General features: G+C 45.8%; 1 protein-coding gene across 1 annotated transcript in view; it reads left to right on the forward strand.

Moving 5' to 3' along the window:
- Nucleotides 1-6,685: 6,685 nt before the first annotated feature.
- The window catches only part of trim65 (tripartite motif containing 65), a 37,363-nt gene continuing 29,170 nt past the window's right edge, over nt 6,686-14,878 (forward strand). The window contains 2 exon segments of the mRNA XM_088000426.1: nt 6,686-7,145; nt 10,986-11,081. Of these exon segments, the coding sequence (XP_087856552.1) occupies nt 6,720-7,145; nt 10,986-11,081 (522 nt within the window). The 5' untranslated portion in view covers nt 6,686-6,719.

Genomic DNA, 14,878 nt, shown 5'->3' on the forward strand with positions numbered 1-14,878 from the left:
CGATACCCTCTGCACAAAATAAACAGTTATTGGGTTTGTGTGGGGAATTAGGATTGGTGGACATCTGGAGGTGTCTCCACCCTACAGGTAGGGATTTCACGTTTTTCTCCAATCCGCACAGATGTCACATGAGGATTGATTTTTTTCTGACCCCTGCGGTAACCCTGGATCTGGTGGCATCCTGTATGATTGGTAATATTGCCATCTCTGATCATGCTCCAGTGTACCTCATGGTTAAGATTAAGGATGTTACAGTGGATTCAAGGTACTGGTGAATGGACCCCTTTATTCTCATGGACAGCAAGTTTGTGGAGTATTTCTCGAGGGAATTTCAGGCATTCCTAGACATCAACATAGGCTCGGTTGATAGCTCATCTGTTCTCTGGGAAACTGCCAAAGCTTATGCCAGAGGGTTAGTTATTTCATATTCCACAAGTAGGAAGCGGCAGAAGGGTGAGCAACAACGTCTCCTTGAAGCACGGTTGAAGGCAGCCGAGAAGGCCTATTTTGACAGACCCTTGGTGGTCAAACGACAGAGGATTACGGCTCACGCAGACGGCAAAGAAGGAGCTGGCTTTTGCAAAGCAAAGGTTATACGAGCATGGTGACAAGCCAGGCAAATACCTAGCATACCTTGCCAGAAAGAGAAGTGCCCCCAAACCATTACAGCGATTAGGGAAGGGTCTGGGAGCCTAACATGTGATTCGAAAAAGATTAATGTGACGTTCCAGAGATTCTACTCTAAGTTATATCAGTCTGAGAATTGTGAGGAGGGGCAGGCCAAAGTGGAATCCTTTTTTAGAGATCTGAAGCTCCCGGGTGTGACTCCCGAACAACAGTCCTTTCTCAATGCCCCATTATCAGAGCAAGAAGTGCAGGAAGCTGTGAGGCAGCTTCAGAGTGGAAAGGCGCCCGGTCCTGATGGACTTCCCAGTGAATTCCATAAGGAATTTATAAGTATACTGTCAGGCCTGATGCTGAATATGTTTAATGATTCATACAGTCATGTTTGTCTCCCACCATCTCTGAGAGAGACCAATATTTCACTTATCCTTAAAAAAGGGAAGGATCCGGAAGACTGTGCTTCATACAGGCCCATCTCGCTCTTAAATGTGGACTTTAAGATCCTCTCTAAGGCTCTTGCGTTAATGCTGGAGACTGCGTTACCCTGTATTATTAAAGAGGATCAGACGGGCTTCATAAAGGGTCGCAGATCCTCCAATAACTTTAGGAGGCTGCTTAACGTAATTCAAGCATGCCAACAGCAGTCAATACGGAGATTGGTGATTTCTTTAAATGCAGAGAAGGCATTTGACCGAGTTGAGTGGCCGTACCTTTTCTGTACTCTAGACCGGTTTGGTCTGGGCGCAGTTTTCATAAGATGGGTAAAGGTTCTCTACAGTGTACCTCTCGCTGCGGTCATTATCAACGGGGTACGATCAAGCAATTTTAATATTTCTAGGGGCAGCCAACAGGGCTGTCCCCTTTCACCATTACTTTTTACGTGGGTGATTGAACCGTTGGCAGAGGCCATTCGTGGGGATCTCAATATATCAGCTCCAGAAGTGGGTCAAAATTACATACGATCTCGCTGTATGCAGACGATGTTCTAATTTTCTTGACAAATCCAGCAGTCTCAGTGCCTTCCCTGATACAATGCATTCACGTGTTTGGCGCTTTTTCAGGTTATAAGATTAATTTTGCTAAATCAGAGGCTATGCCTATGGGTGGTCTTACGAAAGAGTTGGCTCTTGAGAGTGACTATAGATTCCCATTTAGGTGGTCACAGGGGGGGTTTGTGTATTTGGGCATATTCATTACTCCAGTTCTGGATTGGCTGTTCAAAGCCACTTTTACTCAATTATTTGAAAAAGTTAAACAAGATCTCCAAAGATAGGAGGCACTTCCAGTCTCATGGTTGGGTCGGATAGTACTTATTAAGATGAATATTCTTCCTCACTTGCTATACCCTATACGGATGCTCCCCCGATTTTCAATAAACAAACACTCAGGAAACTGAACGGTTGGTTCAGCTCCTTTCTCTGGCCCCTCATTAAATTAGCCAAACTGCAGTTGCCTCACAGATTGGGGGGAGTAGACCTTCCGGACATTAAAAATTACCAATTAAGCTCGCTTTTGACCTATGTAAGTGATTGGGTTTGTGGGGACCCTCTTTCAATATGGCTAGATATTGAAGTCTCCCAGGCAAGGTGCCCCCTTACCAGTTTGCTGTTTTTGGACAAGGTGAGGACAGTTAGGGAATATTGCCATTACCCAATAGTCATCAATACTGTTAAAGCATGGAGGGCAATTTGGCAGAGGGAAGGTAATATTGGCAGAACATCTTTGTTTACACCTAGGGTATGCCGAGTTTTCAATCAGGTATGATAGATTCAGGATTTAAACATTGGGCAGCTAGGGGTATATCTTGCATGGGTGATTTATTTGAGGGAGATGTAATGATGTCCTTCGATCAGTTAGTACGGAAGTACGAGTTACCTAATAGAGACCTCTTTCGTTTTTTTCAAGTAAGGGATTTTATTCAAAAAAAGACCACACTTTTGACTGATCCCTACAAATCTGACATAGAAAAAGGGGTACTAAGGGCTAAGAGTACACTCTCTGTCAGTACTCTATATCACCAATTGAGGGGTGCCACCTCAGATGAGTCTGATCGACTTTGCAAGATGTGGGAAAGAGAGCTGGGTGTTGAAGTTTCTTCAGAGGCATGGGAGGATATTTGGGAGAATGCAAGGAAGATATCAACTTGCAATAGGATCCATGCTTTACAGTTGAAGATTCTCCACAGCGTCTACTTAGCCCCAGACCATTTGCCAAAATTTAAACCAGGGGTATCTTCAGCATGTCCCAAGTGCAAGGTCTGTACGGGCACTCTTACCCATTGTCTTTGGTCTTGTGACAGGCTTCAAACATATTGGAGCGCTGTGGTGGGTGCAATGGAGAGGATTTTAGGTGTAGGGGTGGAGAAGGATCCTATTTCTCTCCTTTTGGGCCTACCCATTGTATTTCCTGCAGACTTGCATAAGGCAAAACTTTTCAATATTCTTACATTCTGTGCAAGGAAGAATACCTTGCTAGGTTGGATATCAGAAAACCCCCCAGGCCTGTCGGGTTGGCGGAAGATTGTTATGGAGCATATACCCCTGGATTTTCTCACAAATATGGTACACCACAAAACTGAGAATTTTTACAAGACATGGCAACCCTTTTTGAAATACCTGGACACAGATTTATCTGCCACACTAACAAGGGCTTTTATATAGCTGTAACGATTGTGTTTCATGAGTCCAATATCCAGGGAGGAGGAACTGTGAATGTATGAGTGTTTTGTTTGGCTGGGCTGAGTTGTTACTATTAATTTGTTTGTTGTTAGGTATTTATTCAGTTAGTTAAATAGCTAGTTTAGTTCTTTTATAATTTTATACTTCTCTATATATGTTTATACATTCGTATAGGAGGGTGGGTTGGGGAATTTCTTTTATTATTTGGGTTTAATTTTGTACTATTTTTGTACTGTTTTGAATTGCATTATTTTGTATTTGTAATATTTAAAAATCTATTTTTCTTAATAAAAATATATTATAAAACACAGGCAAAATTTTTCCCATATAAATTAATGCTTTTTTGCTTTCCGCCATTTCAGCTTACGAAAGGTTTCATTGGAACGCTCTACTTTTGGATAGTGGGGGATACCGGTATTAAAGGCATCTAGATGTATGGGAAGAGAATGGGAATGTGGCATTGAGATGGGTCTGAACCTGTGCTGTACTGTTCTTCGTTCTTTGAGATAAAGCATCAGTCATGATCATATTGAATGACAGAGCCGGCTCAAAGGGCCGAATGACCTACTCCTAATTTCCATCTTTCTATTGAAAAGAGAATGGCCAGGGGCGGTGCTTGAGAATGGATAGGGCATCTGCAACCTCGGTAGATAAGGCAAGTGCGGGTGAAGATGGTCAAAGGCTTTGTCATAAACCTCTCTGAGAGTAGGGGAGGTCCCACAGGATTATAGAGGGGTAAATATGATGCCCTCTTCAAGGGGGGCAGAGCATTCAGGGTACCAATAGGGCCAATCAGTGGTAATGTTTTAGAAAGAATAATCAAGGATAAAAATTTACAGAGACTTGGAGAGTTTGAGTTAATTGAGGAGGCCGATTTGAAAACAGGATTAGATTAGATTACTTACAGTGTGGAAACAGGCCTTCGGCCCAACAAGTCCACACCGCCCCGCCGAAGCGCAACCCACCCATACACCTACATCTACCCCTTACCAAACACTACGGGCAATTTAGCATGGCAAATTCACCTGACCTGCACATCTTTGGACTGTGGGAGGAAACCGGAGCACCCGGAGGAAACCCACGCAGACAAGGGGAGAATGTGCAAACTCCACACAGTCAGTCACCTGAGGCGGGAATTGAACCCAGGTCTCTGGCACTGTGAGGCAACAGTGCTAACCACTCTGCCGCCATGCCGCCCACCAAACATTCTGTTTGAGTAAACTGACTTGTTTTGATAATGTACATGAAAGGAATGCAGTGGGTGTTGTCTGCATGAGTTTTCAGAATGCTTTTGACAACATACCACGTCAAGCATTGGTGAACAAAATTGAGACTCATTGAATAGGAGGGTCATTTGTTGAGTGCAGCAAAGTATTGGTTTATGGAGAGAAACCAGAGGGTCGTGGTTCATGGTAGTTTTCCTACTGAGGGGTGATGGAGCTCTCTTTTTGATATGTGTAAATGGCTTAGGTAGTGGAATAAAAAGTAAAATTTCAAAGTTTGCCAATGATATTAAACTTGGAGAGGTGACAGACAGTGACGATGATATGAATCAACTGCAACAGGTCATAGACTAGAAGAATGCGCAGAACTTGGCTCATGGAATTTAAAACAGCAAAGTGTGAGGTCATGCATTTTGGCAGAAGGGTCAGAGAGGAGTGAAATATAGAATTAATGGCACAGGTCTGAAGGATGCTCAGTGATTCAGAGTCCTGAGACTTCATGAGCACACCTCTTTGAAAGTGGTGGGGCGTACTGAAAAATCATTAATGTGTTTAGGATCTTGAGGTTTCATAAATCAAGACACTGGGTACAACATCCACACCGCACTTTAAGAAGGCTGGAGGGGTCTTCGGAAATGGGGGGAAGGATGGAGTTGCTATTGAGAGGGGTGATTGGGGAGGGAGTGATGTTGGGGGAGGGATGAATTGGGAGAGGGGTGTTGGAGAGGGGGTGGTGTTGGGAGGGGAGAGTGGGTAGTGTAGGAGAGTGGTAAGTTAGAGAGAGGATGGTTTAGGAGAGAGGAAGGTTGTGGTGGTTTTGGGAGATGGGTGAGTTGGGGAGGGTGTGATGTTGGTAGAGGAGGACGGGGGTTTTGGGAGGGACTGGTGTTGGGGAGGGCTGAGTTAGGGAGGGGGTGGTGTTGGGAGAGGGAAGAATTAGGGAGGGGCTGGTATTGGGAGATAGGTGAGTGGGGAGGATTGCTTTGGGAGAGGGGGGAGTTAAGGAGGGCTGCTAGTTTAGAAATGAGAATTGGGTAGGGGAGGTGGTGTTGTGAGAGGGGGGAGTTGGGGGGGAGTTAGGGAAGGAAGGGTGTTGAGGTAGGGGCTGGTATTGGCGAAGGGTGCATGGGAGAATGGGCTGGTGTGAGACAGGTGAGTGGGGGGAGTGGTGTTGGGAGAGGGGGGAGTTGGGGAGTAGGGATTAGGGACAGAATGGTGTTGAGGCAGGGGCTGGTATTGGCGAAGGGTGCGTGGGAGAGGGGGGTGGTGTTGTGGGACAGGTGATTGGGGAGAGTGGTGTTGGAGAGGGAAGAGTTGTGGGGGGGGGGCTGCTGGTTTTGGAAGGAGAATTGGGTAGGGGGCGGTGGTGTTGGGAGAGGGGGGAGTTGGGGGGGCAGTTAGGGAAGGAAGGGTGTTGAGGCAGGGGCTGGTATTGGCGAAGGGTGCGTGGGAGAGGGGGGTGGTGTTGTGGGACAGGTGATTGGGGAGAGTGGTGTTGGAGAGGGAAGAGTTGTGGGGGGGGGCTGCTGGTTTTGGAAGGAGAATTGGGTAGGGGGCGGTGGTGTTGGGAGAGGGGGGAGTTGGGGGGGCAGTTAGGGAAGGAAGGGTGTTGAGGCAGGGGCTGGTATTGGCGAAGGGTGAGTGAGAGAGGGGTGGTGTTGTGAGACAGGTGATTGGGGAGAGTGGTGTTGGAGAGGGAAGAGTTGTGGGGGGTGCTGCTGGTTTTGGAAGGAGAATTGGGTAGGGGGCGGTGGTGTTGGGAGAGGGGGGAGTTGGGGGGGCAGTTAGGGAAGGAAGGGTGTTGAGGCAGGGGCTGGTATTGGCGAAGGGTGCGTGGGAGAGGGGGGTGGTGTTGTGGGACAGGTGATTGGGGAGAGTGGTGTTGGAGAGGGAAGAGTTGTGGGGGGGGGGCTGCTGGTTTTGGAAGGAGAATTGGGTAGGGGGAGGTGGTGTTGGGAGAGGGGGGAGTTGGGGGGGGGGAGTGATTTGGAAGAGGGGGAATTGGGAGGTTAGTTTGGGGCAGGAGGTGGGAGTGGTGGTGTGAATAATGGGGGAGGGGGAAGCTTTTGGAAACAGAAGGAATCCAGTGTGGCTCCAGAGGTGGGGAATTACCCCTCTGCCCCCCTCAACACTGGAGACAGGAAGGAGCCTGTACTTTCGGTTTCACTTTGCCCAGGGAGCTGTCGGCTGTACCATGGCGGCAGCTCATTGCCAGGAGCTGGAGGAGAAGCTGCTGTGTGCCATCTGCCTGGATATGTTCAGCGAACCGGTGACCATCTCCTGCGGCCACACTTTCTGCCTGCGCTGCCTCCGGGCTCACTGGGACAGGCAGAGCCCTGCTGGCCCCTTCGACTGCCCGAACTGCCGCAAGATGTTCGCGCAGCGGCCCGAGCCCCTGGCCAGGAACCTGCTGCTGGAGGACATGGTCAATTACCTGAGAGTGCGGAGCCCCGAGACCCCCCTGTCCCCGGCAGCACAGTCCGGCAGCTGCCCCCATCACCGCAGAGCCCTGGAGTTATACTGCAGCACCGACCGCCAGTGCATCTGCTCGGTCTGTACCACCAGCAAACATAAAGGCCATGACCTGATCACTGTGGAGGATGCCAGGCTGCAGAGAGAGGTCAGTCTGCAGTGGGCACAGCAAGAGGTCAGGGAGGGAGAGGTCAGTCTGGAATGGGCACACCCAGAGGTCAGGGAGAGAGAGGTCAGTCTGGAATGGGCACACCCAGAGGTCAGGGAGAGAGAGGTCAGTCTGGAATGGGCACACCCAGAGGTCAGGGAGGGAGAGGTCAGTCCGGAATGGGCACACCCAGAGGTCAGGGAGAGAGAGGTCAGTCTGGAATGGGCACACCCAGAGGTCAGGGAGAGAGAGGTCAGTCTGGAATGGGCACACCCAGAGGTCAGGGAGAGAGAGGTCAGTCTGGAATGGGCACACCCAGAGGTCAGGGAGGGAGAGGTCAGTCTGGAATGGGCACACCCAGAGGTCAGGGAGAGAGAGGTCAGTCTGGAATGGGCACACCCAGAGGTCAGGGAGAGAGAGGTCAGTCTGGAATGGGCACACCCAGAGGTCAGGGAGAGAGAGGTCAGTCTGGAATGGGCACACCCAGAGGTCAGGGAGAGAGAGGTCAGTCTGGAATGGGCACAGCAAGAGGTCAGGGAGGGAGAGGTCAGTCCGGAATGGGCACACCCAGAGGTCAGGGAGGGAGAGGTCAGTCTGGAATGGGCACACCCAGAGGTCAGGGAGAGAGAGGTCAGTCTGGAATGGGCACACCCAGAGGTCAGGGAGAGAGAGGTCAGTCTGGAATGGGCACACCCAGAGGTCAGGGAGGGAGAGGTCAGTCTGGAATGGGCACACCCAGAGGTCAGGGAGAGAGAGGTCAGTCTGGAATGGGCACACCCAGAGATCAGGGAGAGAGAGGTCAGTCTGGAATGGGCACAGCAAGAGGTCAGGGAGAGAGAGGTCAGTCTGGAATGGGCACTGCAAGAGGTTAAGGTGAACCAGGCAGGGCTGATATAGAGAGATTTGTTTCCCCTCTCGGACCCAGAGGCCATCAAGGGGTGACCCATCTAAGACGAGGATGGGGAGGAATTTCCTCTCTCAGAGGGTTGTGAAATTCTTTACCCCAAAGGGAGAGGGCTGGGGACAGCGATTTCCTCTACCTTACACACCACCCCCTCCCCAACTCCCCCTCCTCAGGCCTGTCAAGGCTTGGTTATGAAGTGTGTTCACACGAGATAGATTTTTAATCATTGAATAGCCCAACAGATTGGAAGGGCTGAATGGCTGACTTTGGCTCCTCCACTTTATGGTCCGATTCGACCAATTGTGATGTCCCTCTGCCTCCCCTCACTTCCCAGTGGTGCTTCACCTGGTGGCATAGCGTTGGACAGTGATACATCCTCCTGTTGGAATGCAATGCTTCCACCCTCCATGCCAAAACAAACATGCCCCCTCAGATTTGCAAAGTTGTGGGTTCATTCCCCCACTCCCCCCACCCAAGCTCAGGATAAGGGTCCAGTGGCAGCACTCTGGCCGATCTGGGTGAGAGGTTACATTAAGGACTATCTGTCCTCTCGGTAAGAAATGATCCCATGTTTTGGCACCGTTCGGTCAAAAAGCAGGGGGTATCTTACCCTGTATCCCATCCAAAGTTTAAACATTGGCACTGTTAAAATAGCAGAGGAGTAGCTGAGGGGCCGAATAGCCTACTGTCTTATTCCATCAGCAAATGTGGGTCAGAAACAGTCTAGGATGAGGGGAGCAGAAGAGAAATACAATCTGTGAATGGAGGAGAGCTCCTCATAAATTCTGTCTCTCTCAGCTACTGGGGTTGGGGGAGCAGTGTAGGAATTGAGTTGCACGGTGGTGCTGTTTTCTCTGATTCATCGTCCCCATGATTAATAAATGCCAGATTTGTTCGGGGCACATTTACCCTTCTCCCCCGTGTATTCGGAGCACTGGAACAAAATACTCCAGCTGAGGCCAATTCAATACTTTATAAGGATTAAATACTATTTCCTTCATTTTGGTATATTCCTGTATCATTGCAACCAAATGTTCCATATTTGCCAAATAGCCTTGCCCACTTAAATAAGTGAAAAAGATTGTAAATGCTGGAAATCTAGGACAAAAACAGAAATTGTTGGAGAAACTCAGCAGGTTTAGCATCATCTGTGGAGACTGAAATAGATCAATATTTCAGGTCTGGTATGACTTTTTTAAGGAGGAGGTACAGTGGCACAGTGGTTAGCACTGCTGCCTCACAGCGCCAGAGACCCGGGTTCAATTCCCGCCTCAGGCGACTGACTGTGTGGAGTTTGCACATTCTCCCCATGTTTGCGTGGGTTTCCTCCAGGTGCTCCGGTTTCCTCCCACAGTCCAAAGATGCGCAGGTCAGGTGAATTGGCCATGCTAAATTGCCAGTAGTGTTCAGTAAGGGGTAGATGTGTAGGGGTATGGGTGGGTTGCGCTTCGGCGGGGCGGTGTGGACTTGTTGGGCCGAAGGGCCTGTTTCCACACTGTAAGTAATCTAATCTAATCTACTAAGAGGGTGGCAAAAAACAAATTACTGAGATAGTATTTTTAGGGCAGTTTCACAGGAGACTATGGAAATGTAGTTGATTATTCGATGGAATTCCAAAGTGTGGGCTCCAGGTGTGGTCATTGATGGGAAGGAGAGTAGAGAGTGATGGACCTGCACATATGGATCGTGCCCAAAGAGGACAGGAAGACTTTTTTTGTGCAGCAATGAATCTGCTCTGGCACTGCTCAAGCTGAACCCAGTCTTCTCTTAGTTGTAACATCCCTTATTCTGATGATGTGATCTTTCTGCCCTTTTCTTCCCCAGTCTCCTTTCCTCTCCTTGTTCTCTGTCTTCAGCAATGCCTTTCTCTCGCCCAGTTTTCCTGCCATCTTCCTTAATTTTCTCCAGTATCTCTCGCTTTCTCTTGTTGTCTTTTTCTTTCTCTCACTGTATATCTGGAGTTCTACAAAATGGCCTCATAGGATCAACGGTCACATAATGCGACAGGGAAAGATTACAACTCAAACATTACCTTAGTTGGAAATTCCAAATAAAGTGACTCATATTGGAGTTACTGGGAATTGTAGCAGGTAGTGTAATGATGACCTACGGATATTTTAAAATGATAATCACTTATAGACAATGAGCCATGTACAATGTATGTTGTGTGTTCAAGTTCAGTGCCAGTTGCCAGCATAGGAGATGGAGAATAGTGAGGAATCCACTCCAGAATACAGGTTTATGCTTGCAATGAACACAATTCTTCATCTTACATTTACAGTAAAGGAGTTTGCATTTAGATAGCACCTTTCACAACCTTGGGATATCTCAATGAGCTTCACAGCCATTGAAAAATATCTCTGAAGATGTTACCTAGTACGGTGACAAAACATCTGAACATGGTACTTCCAGCTCAGCGAGCAAACTTACATCCAGGGAAAAATATATTTTTAAAAATATTGTTCGCAGAGAGTGGGTGTTACTGGCTGGGCCAGTGCTTATTGCCTATCCCTGTTTGTCCCTGGAGAAAGTGAGCTGCCTTCCTGAACCACTGTGGTTCATGGGGAATAGTTGCAGCCACAGTGTTGCTGGGGACAGAGTTCTAGCGTTTTGTAATATAGCAAATACAGCATCCAAGTGCCTCACAGCAATGTTTCACAAATGGCAAAATGATAATGACCAGAAAATGTAATTTAGTGATACTGGTTGTGGAATAAATATTGGCCAGGAACAACAGGAGAGCAGTCAAATACAACCATAGGATCTTTAATGTCTGACTGAGAGTGCAGACAGGACTCAGTATACCTCTCGTCAGCCCTTTCGACTTACACTGGCTTATCAATGCAGACACAGTGCTGAATCCTTGACACTATCCAATTCCAAGGTGTCAAGGTTATAAATGATTAATTTATTTACTTTTTAATCAAATCTTTCAGAAGGAACTTATGGCAAAGCATGAGGAGGTGAGGCGACAAGTGAAGAAGACAGAAGAGTTAATCGATACACTCAAACACCAGAAGATTTCCGTTAAGGTAATGACCAATTCTGATACCTGGGATGAAGGTCTTAAGCGGAAAAATTAAAAATGACACAACACCAGGTTATAGTCCAACAGATTTATTTGAAAGTCATGTCATTTTTAACTTTGTCCACCCCAGTCCAACACTGGCACCTCCACATTGACGAACAGTTAGACAGGCTGGACCTCTGTTCACTGGGATGGAGAAGAATGAGAGCTATCTTATTGAGACATATAAGACCCTGAAGGGATTTGGAGTCATAGAGTTGTACAGCATGGAAACAGACCCTTTGGTCTAACTTGTCTATGCCGACTGGATATCCTAAATATGTCTAGGCGCACTTACCAGCATTTGGCCAATATCCCTCTAAACCCTTCCTATTCATATACCATCCAGATATGTTTTAAATGCTGTAATTGTACCAGCCTCTACCACTTCCCTTGGCAGCTTATTCCATACATGCACCATCCATTGCGTGAAAAAGTTGCCCCTTAGGTCCTTTCTAACCCCTTACCTGGCAAAGACAAGTTAACTTGTCTTCACCCAATTTGTGTTTTTCAGAGTGCGACGAGTAAACTCGTCCAAAACATATAATTTCAAAAACAGCCACAGACAAGTTTATACGTCAATTCTCGGCATTAATGGGCCCTTCTCAGTTAGAAACGAGTATACTCGGTGACTCATACGCCTGGAAACTGTGTCTCTTCCGCCTCAGGCATTGCAAGAAGCGTCGACGCACCGCTTTTGGGCACACACTGTCATTCGGTTTTTTTCTGTTTTTTTTTTACAAATTATGCCCAGATGTTGAGCTCAGAAGATGACAATGAGTATGAACCTTCTATTAGGAACTTGGATCATCAGATGAGAGTGCAAGCTCATCTGATAATGGCTATTCTTTCTCAAGTGAGGAGGAGGAGGAGGATGGACGAATTTGGTGTCGACATGTGGTGTCGGAAGAATGCATTCTTCCTCCACCACCACGCTTCCCATTCACTGGAAATCCTGGAATATCAATTGATCAAGACACAGCTGATATGACTCCTTTGGATTTTTTTAGTCTTTTATGTGACAACAGAATTATTGATCGAGTTGTGGACGAAACTAATCGCTTTGCTGAACAGACTGGAGAAAGAGATTGTATGTGGCGCCCTGTAACAAAGGCAGAAATTTGTGTGTTTTTCACCTTGAAAATGCTGGGGGGTATTGTGAAAATGCCAGATCAAGAAATGAACTGGTCGAAAGATGAACTACTTGAAAGACCAATTTTTCGGAAGCTGATCAGTTTGAAACGCCATAATAAGATAAAAACAGTATCTTCATTTTGTGAATAATGAAACTTTTGATTCAGAAACACATCCCAACCCAAAATTGTATAAAGTTTATGATGTGTTTATGATGTTTAGTGAGAACTTGATGAAGTGTTATACCCCTAATCAAGATTTATCTATAGACGAAAGCTGTTCAAGGGAAGGTTAGGATGGGTGCAGTACATACCTTTAAAAAGGTGGTTTGGAGTGCAGTTTTTTTTTGTGTGAAGCAAAGACTGGATATGTGTATAGAGTAATCATTTATGTTGGCAAAGGAACACAGTTTGATTCAGAATATAGTGAATATCCCATGAGTTCTCGTGTTGAGTTGTCTCTGATGAAGCCTTTACTTGGTAAAGGTTATTGTGTTACTGTGGATAACTTTTACACTAGTCCGCAATTAGCCGATATTCTGGTTAGTCACTACACTGATATTTATGGAACTTTCTGTTTGAATAGAAAGGAAGTGCCTGAACAGCTGAAAAGGGCAAAATTGAAAAAAGGGGAAGTTGCAGCATTTCAAAGAGGTAAGGTAATGACTCTTCGTTGGAAGGACAAGAAGGACGTTGCAATGCTTTCAACCACTCACACCATGAAGGATGTTGAGACAAGACAAGGGCCTGTGAAGAAACCAATAGTTGTATATGATTACAATTTTACAATGGGTGGAGTTGACAAGGTGGACCAACAACTAGTAGATTATCCCATCACAAGGAAACGGGGTAAGAAATATTACAAGAAAGTCTTCTTCCATTTGATGGATCTTGCGGTATGGAATTCTTACATCTTGTACAATGCAGCAGTCACTGAGGCAGGAAAAAAAGCCCTCACACACCTGAAATTTCGTATGCAGATTATACGAGATATCATCGCAAAATATGGGGCAGATTTACCATCTACTAAAGTAGTTGGGAGACCTTTGACTTCACCAGGATGTTCACGTTTTACACCAGGACATTTTCCAATGGAAGTCCCAGCAACAGAAAAGAAGACAAATCCAACAAGAAAATGTGCCGGGTGTTGTCTGAAACGTGACCATAGAGGGAAACCAGTCAGGAAAGAGTCACGATATATGTGTAAACTCTGTAATGTACCTTTATGTGTAGTACCATGCTTTGAAAAATACCATACCAAATAATCATTCATAAAATCCCAGAGAAAGTAAGATGTATGGGAAGATGAGGTAAAATAAAAGATAAAATAAGTACAGTATTTTATTTACATTTACTTTTGGTTATGAAAATTGAAAAAAAATTACAAAAAGATTTTTGAGAAGACATGCTAAAAAAGAGTAAAATAAATGTGTAATTCCCCTTTACTTTTGATGATAAAGTTGGAAAAAAAAAGCAATAAATAAAAAAAAAATTTTAAAATGGGAAGATGACTTATCTCGTTTTGCCGAAAATGGTATCTTCAAAATAAAATTTCAAGTAAAATATTGGAAATAGATAAAAACAAAAGTTATTTCCATAATCAGCATTAAAAATAATATATAAAAAAGCTATTAAAAAATTTGTTTGAAAATGAAACGTTTTCTCTAAAAAAAGTCGCCGGGGAAGGGGTTAAATCCTTCCCCTCTCACCTTAAACCTATGCCCTCTAGAACTGGACTCCCCCACCCTCGAGAAAATACCTTGTCTATTTACCCTATCCATGTGAAACGTGAAAGGGTTCAGAAATGATTTACAAGGATGTTGCTGGGGTCGGAGGGCTTGAGCTATAGAGAGAGGCTGAATAGGCCGAGGCTATTTTTGCTGGAGCGTCAGAGGCTGAGGGGTGACCTTGTAGAGGTTTATAAAAACATGAGAGACATGGCTAGGGTGAACAGCCAAGATCTTTTCCCTTGGTGGGGGAGTCCAGAACTAGAGGGCATAGGTTTAAGGGGAGAGGGGAAAGATTTAAAAGGGAAAGAAGGGGCAACATTTTCACGCAGTGTGGTGTGTGTATGGAATGAGCTGCCAGAGGAAGTGGTGGAGGCTGTTCACCCAAAAGCACCTTTGTGGGTACATGAATAGGAAGGGTTTAGAGGGATATGGATTAAGTGTTGTCAAATGGGATTAGATTAATTTAGGATATCTAGGCTTGGATGAATTGTACCGAAGGATCTGTTTCCCTGCTGTACATCTCTATGACTTGACAGGGTGGATTCTGATTGGATGTTTCCTCTCATGGGAAAGACTAGACTAAGAGACACATTTTAAAAAAACTAGGGATTGCTGGCTTGTTGCTGTTTTGATTTCCCTGGGTAACACAAATTTTCATATCTTCATATTGGGTCAAATTAGTTTGTGAAGTACTGAGGTAAGATGCTTGACTGATCAGTGACTGAAGCAGGAATTAACAGATGTGTTTATTCAGACATTTTTCTTAAGTGGCTCCATTGATTTGGTCACTCTTGGCTTTTACCAAAGTAATCACTATTTGGGTAAAGCTGACAACATATAGCCTCACAGTTTATGGGAGTACAGTCTAAACAGGCATTTATCTTCTGAACTGAGAATTG

The sequence above is a fragment of the Chiloscyllium plagiosum genome, unplaced genomic scaffold (genome assembly GCF_037043375.1).
Source record: "Chiloscyllium plagiosum isolate Xiang-an unplaced genomic scaffold, Cpla_swu_hap1 HiC_scaffold_25, whole genome shotgun sequence".
NCBI lineage: Eukaryota > Metazoa > Chordata > Chondrichthyes > Orectolobiformes > Hemiscylliidae > Chiloscyllium > Chiloscyllium plagiosum.